Below are 10,073 nucleotides of genomic sequence, written 5' to 3'. Positions count from 1 at the left end.
CCGTATGTATTTTGCAAAATTCTATGTCTACAATGCTCTGCACGGAGCTACTCTAGCTAATTGCTCCCACTTTCAATATGTATCCAGATTGAGACTTAGAATCATCTGGATCAGTGTCAAAAACTTGCATCGACGTAACCCTTTACGACGAACCTTTTTTGTCACGTCCATAATTGAGAAACATATCCTTATTCCACTAAGGATAATTTTGACCGCTGTCCAGTGATCTACTCCTAGATCACTATTGTACTCCCTCGCCAAAATCAGTGTAGGGTATACAATAGATCTGGTACACAGCATGGCATACTTTATAGAACCTATGGCCAAGGCATAGGGAATGACTTTCATTCTCTTTCTATCTTCTGTCGTGGTCGTGTTTTGAGTCTTACTCATTTTCACACCTTGTAATACAGGCAAGAACTCTTTCTTTGACTGCTCCATTTTGAACTACTTCAAAATCTTGTCAAGGTATGTACTCATTGAAAAAACTTATCAAGCGTCTTGATCTATCTCTATAGATCTTGAAGCTCAATATGTAAGCAGCTTCACCGAAGTCTTTCTTTGAAAAAAAATCCTTTCAAACACTCCTTTATGCTTTGCAGAATAATTCTACATTATTTCCGATCAATAATATGTCATACACATATACTTATCAGAAATGCTGTAGTGCTCCCACTCACTTTCTTGTAAATACAGGCTTCTCCAAAAGTCTGTATAAAACCAAATGCTTTGATCACACTATCAAAGCGTTTATTCCAACTCCGAGAGGCTTGCACCAGTCCATAAATGGATCGCTGGAGCTTGCATACTTTGTTAGCTCCCTTTGGATCGACAAAACCTTCTGGTTGCATCATATACAACTCTTCTTCCAGAAATCCATTCAGGAATGCAGTTTTGACATCCATCTGCCAAATTTCATAATCATAAATGCGGCAATTGCTAACATGATTCGGACAGACTTAAGCATCGCTACGGGTGAGAAGGTCTCATCGTAGTCAATCCCTTGAACTTGTCGAAAACCTTTTGCGACAATTCTAGCTTTGTAGATAGTAACACTACTATCCGTGTCCGTCTTCCTCTTGAAGATCCATTTATTATCTATGGCTTGCCGATCATCGGGCAAGTCAACCAAATTCTACACTTTGTTCTTATACATGGATCATATCTCAGATTTCATGGCCTCAAACCATTTCGCGGAATCTGGGCTCATCATCGCTTCCTCATAGTTCGCAAGTTCGTCATGATCTAGTAACATGACTTCCAGAACAGGATTACCGTACCACTCTGGTGTGGATCTCACTCTGGTTAACCTACGAGATTCGGTAGTAACTTGATCTGAAGTTACATGATCATTATCATTAGCTTCCTCACTAATTGGTGTAGTAGTCACAGGAACAGATTTCTGTGATGAACTACTTTACAATAAGGGAGAAGGTACAATTACCTTATCAAGTTCTACTTTCCTCCCACTCACTTCTTTCGAGAGAAACCCCTTCTCTAGAAAGGATCCATTCTTAGCAACGAATGTCTTGCCTTCGGATCTGTGATAGAAGGTGTACCCAACTGTTTCCTTTGCGTATCCTATGAAGACATATTTCTCTGATTTGGTTTTGAGCTTATCAGGATGAAACCTTTTCATATAAGCATCACAATCCCAAACTTTAAGAAACGACAACTTTGGTTTCTTGCCAAACCACAGTTCAGATTGTGTCGTCTCAACGGACTTAGATGGTGCCCTTTTAAACGTGAATGCAGCTGTCTTTAATGCATAACCCCAAAACGATAGTGGTAAATCGGTAAGAGACATCATAGATTGCACTATATCCAATAAAGTACGGTTATGACGTTCGGACACACCATTATGCTGTAGTGTTCCAGGTGGCATGAATTTGTGAAACTATTTCACATTGTTTTTAACTGAAGGCAAAACTCGTAACTCAAATACTCTTCTCTATGATCAAATCGTAGAAACTTTTTTTTTGTTATGATGATTTTTCACTTCACTCTGAAATTCTTTGAACTTTTCAAATGTTTCAGACTTATGTTTCATCAAGTAGATATACTCATATCTGCTCAAATCATCTGTGAAGATAAGAAAATAATGATACCTGTCGCGAGCCTCATTATTCATCGGACCACATACATCAGTATGTATGATTTCCAACAAATCTATTGCTTGCTCCATTGTTCTGAAGAACAGAGTCTTAGTCATCTTGCCCATGAGGCATGGTTCGCAAGCATCAACTGATTCATAATCAAGTGATTCCAAAACCCATCAGCATGGAGTTTCTTCATGCGCTTTACACCAATATGACCTAAACGGCAGTGCCACAAATAAGTTGCACTATCATTATTAACTTTGCATCTTTTGGTTTCAATATTATGATTATGTGTATCACTACGATCGAGATCCAACGAACTATTTTCATTGGGTGTGTAACCATATAAGGTTTTATTCATGCAAGCAGAACAACAATTTATTCTCTTACTTAAATGAATAACCGTATTACAATAAACATGATCAAATCATATTCATGCTCAACGCAAACACCAAATAACACTTATTTAGGTTCAACACTAATCCCGAAATTATAGGGAGTGTGCGATGATGATCATATCAATCTTGGAACTACTTCCAACACACATCGTCACTTCACCCTTAAGTAGTCTCTGTTTATTCTGCAACTCCCGTTTCGAGTTACTAATCAGCAACTGAACTAGTATCAAATACTGAGGGGTTGCTATAAACACTAGTAAAGTACACATAAATAACATGTATATCAAATATACTTATGTTCACTTTGCCATCCTTCTTATCCGCCAATCACTTGGGGTAGTTCCGCTTCCAGTGACCAGTCCCTTTGCAGTAGAAGCACTTAGTCTCAGGATTAGGACCAGACTTGGGCTTCTTCACTTGAGCAGCAACTTGCTTGCTGTTCTTCTTGAAGTTCCCCTTTTTCCTTTTGCCCTTTTCTTGAAACTAGTGATCTTGTCAACCATCAACACTTGATGCTCTTTCTTGATTTCTACCTTCATCGATTTCATCACCATGAAAAGCTCGGGAGTCATTTTCGTCATCCCTTGCATACTATAGTTCATCACGAAGTTCTACTAACTTGGTGATGGTGACTAGAGAATTCTGTCAATCACTATCTTATCTGGAAGATTAACTCCCACTTGATTCAAGCGATTGTAGTACCCAGACAATCTGAGCACATGCTCACTAGTTGAGCGATTCTCCTCCATCTTTTAGCTATAGAACTTGTTGGAGACTTCATATCTCTCAACTCGGGTATTTGCTTGAAATATTAACTTCAACTCCTGGAACATCTCATATGGTCCATGACGTTCAAAACGTCTTTGAAGTCCCGATTCTAAGCCGTTAAGCATGGTGCACTAAACTATCAAGTAGTCATCATATTTAGCTAGCCAAACATTCATAACGTCAGCATCTGCTCCTGCAATAGGTCTGTCACCTAGCGGTGCATCAAGGACATAATTCCTCTGTGCAGTAATGAGGATAAACCTCAGATCACGGATCCAATCCGCATCATTGCTACTAACATCTTTCAACACAATTTTCTCTAGGAACATATCAAAATAAACACAGGGAAGCAACAATGCGAGCTATTGATCTACAACATAATTTGCAAAATACTACCAGGACTAAGTTCATGATAAATTTAAGTTCAATTAATCATATTACTTAAGAACTCCCACTTAGATAGACATCCCTCTAATCCTCTAAGTGATCACGTGATCCAAATCAACTAAACCATGTCCGATCATCACGTGAGATGGAGCAGTTTCATTGGTGAACATCACTATGTTGATCATATCTACTATATGATTCACGCTCGACCTTTCGCTCTCCGTGTTCCGAGGCCATATCTGCATATGCTAGGCTCGTCAAGTTTAACCTGAGTATTCTGCGTGTGCAAAACTGGCTTGCACCCGTTGTAGATGGACGTAGAGCTTATCACACCCGATCATCACGTGGTGTCTGGGCACGACGAACTTTGGCAACGGTGCATACTCAGGGAGAACACTTCTTGATAATTTAGTGAGAGATCATCTTATAATGCTACCGTCAATCAAAGCAAGATAAGATGCATAAAGGATAAACATCACATGCAATCAATATAAGTGATATGATATGGCCATCATCATCTTGTGCATGTGATCTTCATCTCCGAAGCACTGTCATGATCACCATCGTCATCGGCGCGACACCTTGATCTCCATCGTAGCATCGTTGTCGTCTCGCCAATCTTATGCTTCCACGACTATCACTACCGCTTAGTAATAAAGTAAAGCATTACATCACGATTTCATTGCATACAATAAAGCGACAACCATATGGCTCCTGCCAGTTGCCGATAACTCGGTTACAAAACATGATCATCTCATACAACAAAATTTAGCATCATGTCTTGGCCATATCACATCACAACATGCCCTGCAAAAACAAGTTAGATGTCCTCTACTTTGTTGTTGCAAGTTTTACGTGGCTGCTACGGGCTTAAGCAAGAACCAATCTCACCTACGCATCAAAACCACAACGATAGTTTGTCAATTTGACTCCATTTTAACCTTCGCAAGGACCGGGCGTAGCCACACTTGGTTCAACTAAAGTTGGAGAGACAGTTGCCCGCAAGCCACCTATGTGAAAAGCACGTCGGGAGAACCGGTCTCGCGTAAGCGTACGCGTAATGTTGGTCCGGGTCGTCTCGTCCAAAAATACCGCCGAACCAAAGTATGACATGCTGGTAGGTAGTATGACTTATATCGCCCACAACTCACTTGTGTTCTACTCGTGCATATAACATCAAACCATAAAACCTAGGCTCGGATGCCACTGTTGGGGAACGCAGTAATTTCCAAAAATTTCCTACGCACACGCAAGATCATGGTGATGCATAGCAACGAGAGGGGAGAGTGTTGTCTACGTACCCACGCAGACCGACTGCGGAAGCGTTGACACAACGTAGAGGAAGTAGTCGTACGTCTTCCCGATCCGACCGATCCAAGCACCGTTACTCCGGCACCTCCGAGTTCTTAGCACACGTACAGCTCGATGACGCTCCCCGGGCTCCGATCCAGCAAAGCTTCGAGGAAGAGTTCCGTCAGCATGACGGCGTGGTGACGATGATGATGTTCTACCGACGCAGGGCTTCGCCTAAGCATTACAGCGGTATGACCGAGGTGGAATATGGTGGCAGGGGGCACCGCACACGGCTAAGGAACGATCACGAAGATCAACTTGTGTGTCCTAGGGTGCCCCCCTGCCCCCGTATATAAAGGAGCAAGGGGGAGGGGTGCGGCCGGCCAGGAGGTGGGCGCAGGAGGAGTCCTACTCCTACCGGGAGTAGGACTCCCCTCCCCATTCCTTGTCCAACTAGGAGAGGTGGAGGGAGAATAGGAAAGGGGGGGGCGCCGCCCCTCCCTCCTTGTCCAATTCGGACTAGGGGGAGAGGGGGCGCGCGGCCTGCCCTGGAAGCCCCTTCCTCTTCTCCACATTAGGCCCATAAGGCCCATTAACCCCCGAGGGGTTCCGGTAACCCCTCCGGCACTCCGGTTTTATCCGAAACTTCTCCGGAACCCTTCCGGTGTCCGAATATAGTCATCCAATATATCAATCTTTATGTCTCGACCATTCCGAGACTACTCGTCATGTCCGTGATCATATCCGGGACTCTGAACTAACTTCGGTACATCAAAATGCATAAACTCATAATAACTGTCATCGTAACTTTAAGCGTGCGGACCCTACGGTTCGAGAACAATGTAGACATGACCGAGACACGTCTCCGGTCAATAACCAATAGCGGGACCTGGATGCCCATATTGGCTCCTACATATTCTACTAAGATCTTTATCGGTCAGACCGCATAACAACATACGTTGTTCCTTTTGTCATCGGTATGTTACTTGCCCGAGATTCGATCGTCGGTATCCAATACCTAGTTCAATCTCATTACCGGCAAGTCTATTTACTCGTTCTGTAATACATCATCTCACAACTAACATATTAGTTGTAATGCTTGCAAGGCTTATGTGATGTGCATTATCGAGAGGGCCCAGAGATACCTCTCCGACAATCGGAGTGACAAATCCTAATCTCAAAATACGCCAACCCAACATGTACCTTTGGAGACACCTGTAATGCTCCTTTATAATCACCCAGTTACGTTGTGACGTTTGGTAGCATCCAAAGTGTTCCTCCGGCAAACAGGAGTTGCATAATCTCATAGTCATAGGAACATGTATAAGTCATGAAGAAAGCAATAGCAACATACTAAACGATCGGATGCTAAGCTAATGGAATGGGTCATGTCAATCAGATCATTCAACTAATGATGTGACCTCGTTAATCAAATAACAACTCTTTGTTCATGGTTAGGAAACATAACCATCTTTGATTAACGAGCTAGTCAAGTAGAGGCATACTAGTGACACTCTGTTTGTCTATGTATTCACACATGTATTATGTTTCCGGTTAATACAATTCTAGCATGAATAATAAACATTTATCATGATATATAAGGAAATAAATAATAACTTTATTATTGCCTCTAGGGCATATTTCCTTCACCGTATCCATCCCCTATTTTATCTGTGGGCAGCGAGCCCATGGTCACCCCTTTATTCGTTGTCCTTCAGTCAACTTGATCTCTGATTGGTTGGTGTGTCATTCTTTACAGGGTCAGAGTTGGGAAGGCAGTGGATGTGAGGGAGCCCAACCCTTCAAGGATGCCTGCCCTTAAAGCTTCTGTCTGTGCATATGTGCCACCAGGCTGCTCCATGCACTTGTTCATCACGCAATACGAGAAGATGCAATTTGACCGCGATTCAGAAGAAAGTTACCAGGAGAAAAGGACAAAACTAATAAGGTTGAATATGTATCTGTGTATTTGTATGCTGTTGCATTGCTACCGTTTATAAAAAAACAATGTTTAGAGAAACTAATTTTGTTTTGATGTGATCGTCATTTGCAGGGTGGGATTGTCCTGAAGCAAAAAAATCCCAACTGAGGTACATGCATCGCAGGTTTACACCAGGACCATGTTTGAGAAATTTGGTGAAGTGTTGTATGAATGTGGGTCGTATGACCTAGTAGAAGTCAAGTCACGCTTGGAATACATTGCTAGGCACATCAAATTTCAGTCAAGGAAAAACTGGTGCAAGAATGAGTTTGTGATCTCCGTGAACAAGTCAGATGATGAGTTCAAGTGCGAGTGTGGGACATTTGAGCACTATGGAATGGTTTGCGGCCATGCACTTAAGATGGGTGTCCCAGCTCCTCTTCCTTACTTACAGTGAGTTTCTGTAGATGGACATGACATTTTCTTGGCTGCTGATGCTCTAGGAGAATATCATACGGAAACCAATATTCAATGAAAACTTCATGGAAATCATATTTTAAAGTTTTGAAAAAATCTGAAAAAATATGATGTTAAGAGGGTGATGTTTTACTGCCACGCAAAATTTCAAGTTGAAACACATTACGAGATGTGAGCTATGAAAAAGACAAATTCAACACTGAATAGTGACATTACTGTTCGGCACTATTCAATGCTGATTTTTTTTCATAGCTCACATCTCGTAATGTGTTTCAACTCGAAATTTTGTGTGACAATAAAACATCATCCTCTTAACATCCCTTATTTTTTTCAGATTTTTTTGAAACTTCAAGACATCTTCTTCACGTGGTTTTCACCGAATGTTGGTTTCCGTATGATATTCTCTCTGACTCATGATACACCTAAAATTGCATGAGCTCCCTGTGAAACATGTGCTCAAGCGATGGACTAGAGATGCAAGAGATATACTACCGCTAGAGTATTTGTGCTACCAGAAGGATCATGGGCCTCCGAAGTATTCTTCTTGTCGACACAACAGTTTATACCTGTTGGTGCTGGATGTTGTTAAGTTAGGTGACAACAATGTGGAAGCATATACACTTGCTATGGAGAAAATGCGAGATGTCAAAATGCTGGTGGAGCCAGTTGCCATTGTGAGGGATGAACTTGGTTTGTCTGGTAGAGAGCTAGCTGCAGATTTAGCTGCCTCTGGCGTTGGTAACAAGCAGCACTATGGTCAGACTGAGTTTGAGCACACTGATACGTCCATTTTGCATCATGCTTTTATATCGATATTTATTGCATTATGGGCTGTTATTACACATTATGTCACAATACTTATGCCTATTCTCTCTTATTTTACAAGGTTTACATAAAGAGGGAGAATACCGGCAGCTGGGATTCTGCGCTGGAAAAGGAGCAAATATTAGAGACCTATTCTGCACAGCTCCAAAAGTCCTGAAACTTTACGGAAGTCATTTTCAGAATATATATAAAATACTGAGCGCAAGAAGTTCCAGAGGGGGCCACACCCTGCCCATGAGGGTGGCGGGCGCGCCCTACCCCCCTGGGCGCGCCCATTTCCTCGTGGGCCCCCTGGTGGCCCTCCGATGCCCATCTTATGCTATATGGAGTCTTTCGATGAGGAAAAAAATCATAAGCCAACTTTCGGGACGAGACTCTGCCGCCACGAGGCGGAACCTTGGCGGAACCAATATAGGGCTCTGCCAGAGCTGTTCTGCCGGGGAAACTTTTCTTCGGGAGGGGGAAATTATCATCATCGTCATCACCAACGATCCTCTCATCGGGAGGGGGTCAATCTCCATCAACATCTTCACCAGCACCATCTCCTCTCAAACCCTAGTTCATCCTTTGTATCCAATTCTTGTCTCCAAGTCTGGGATTGGTACCTGTGGGTTGCTAGTAGTGTTAATTACTCCTTGTAGTTGATGCTAGTTGGTTTATTTGGTGGAAGATCATATGTTCAGATCCTATATGCATATTAATACCCCTCTGATTATGAACATGAATATGCTTTGTGAGTAGTTACGTTTGTTCTTGAGGACATGGGAGAAGTCTTGGTATTAGTAGTCATGTGAATTTGGTATTCGTTCGATATTTTGATGAGATGTATGTTATCTCTCCTCTAGTGGTGTTATGTGAACGTCGACTACATGACACTTCACCATTATTCGGGCCTAGAGGAAGGCATTGGGAAGTAATAAGTAGATGATGGGTTGCTAGAGTGACAGAAGCTTAAACCCTAGTTTATATGTTGCTTCGTAAGGGGATGATTTGGATCCGTATGTTTCATGCTATGGTTAGGTTTACCTTAATACGTTTGTTGTAGTTGCGGATGCTTGCAATAGAGGTTAATCATAAGTGGGGTGCTTGTCCAAGTAAGGGAAATACCCAAGCACCGGTCCACCCACATACCAAATTATCAAAGTACCAAACGCGGATCATATGAACGTGATGAAAACTAGCTTGACGATAATTCCCATGTGTCCTCGGGAGCGCTTTCTCTATATAAGAGTTTGTCCAGGCTTGTCCTTTGCTACAAAAAGGATTGGGCCACCTTGCTGCACTTTATTTACTTTTTTTACTTGTTGCTTGTTACAAATTATCTTATCACAAAACTATCTGTTACCTACAATTTCAGTGCTTGCAGAGAATACCTTGCTGAAAACCGCTTATCATTTCCTTCTGCTCCTCGTTGGGTTCGACACTCTTACTTATCGAAAGGACTACGGTAGATCCCCTATACTTGTGGGTCATCACACACCATTTCACAAGGATCAGATGTGTTCCCAACACCCCCAAAGAAACGACCAGTTGGGCGTCCCGCAACCAGCCGTGACAAGGCTCCATATGAACAATCATCAAAGAGGAGTAGATTTTGTTCTACATGTAGGGTTTAGGGACACAAGAGAGCAACATGCCCTGCCAGGGGGGATGTGCCAAAGGCACCCAGAAAATCTCCTCGCTGCTCAAAATGTGGGTTAATTGGGCACAGGAGGAACACATGCAGCAACCCGCCTAAAGTCTAAAAATTCAAAAATTTAGTGTTCTTTCCTGATGGTATGCATTTTTCTAGGTGACCCTTTGTTATTAGAAACCGTACCTTATTTGAACAGCTAAAAATGGTATTGTACTTGTCTGATACTATGTGTTTGCTGAATAAGGTGTTCTCGTGTGGGTTTGTCAACA

At 42.3% G+C, this 10,073-nt stretch overlaps 1 protein-coding gene across 1 annotated transcript; it reads left to right on the top strand.

Annotated features, from left to right (window-relative positions):
• Positions 1 to 6,789: 6,789 nt before the first annotated feature.
• LOC147979714 (protein FAR1-RELATED SEQUENCE 6-like) lies at positions 6,790 to 9,784 on the top strand. Its single transcript, XM_087515321.1, has 4 exons — positions 6,790 to 6,893; positions 7,017 to 7,288; positions 7,755 to 8,106; positions 9,634 to 9,784. Exons 1-4 carry the CDS (start codon positions 6,805 to 6,807, stop codon positions 9,782 to 9,784), a joined length of 864 nt encoding a protein of 287 aa, XP_087371447.1. The 5' UTR covers positions 6,790 to 6,804.
• The last annotated feature ends 289 nt before the right edge of the window (positions 9,785 to 10,073 follow it).

Source organism: Triticum urartu, chromosome 3A, assembly GCF_056163025.1.
Source record: "Triticum urartu cultivar PI428250 chromosome 3A, HENAU_Tu73, whole genome shotgun sequence".
Lineage (NCBI taxonomy): Eukaryota > Viridiplantae > Streptophyta > Magnoliopsida > Poales > Poaceae > Triticum > Triticum urartu.
Note: the sequence above shows the minus strand (reverse complement) of the source record. Positions and strands in the feature narration are given on the sequence as shown.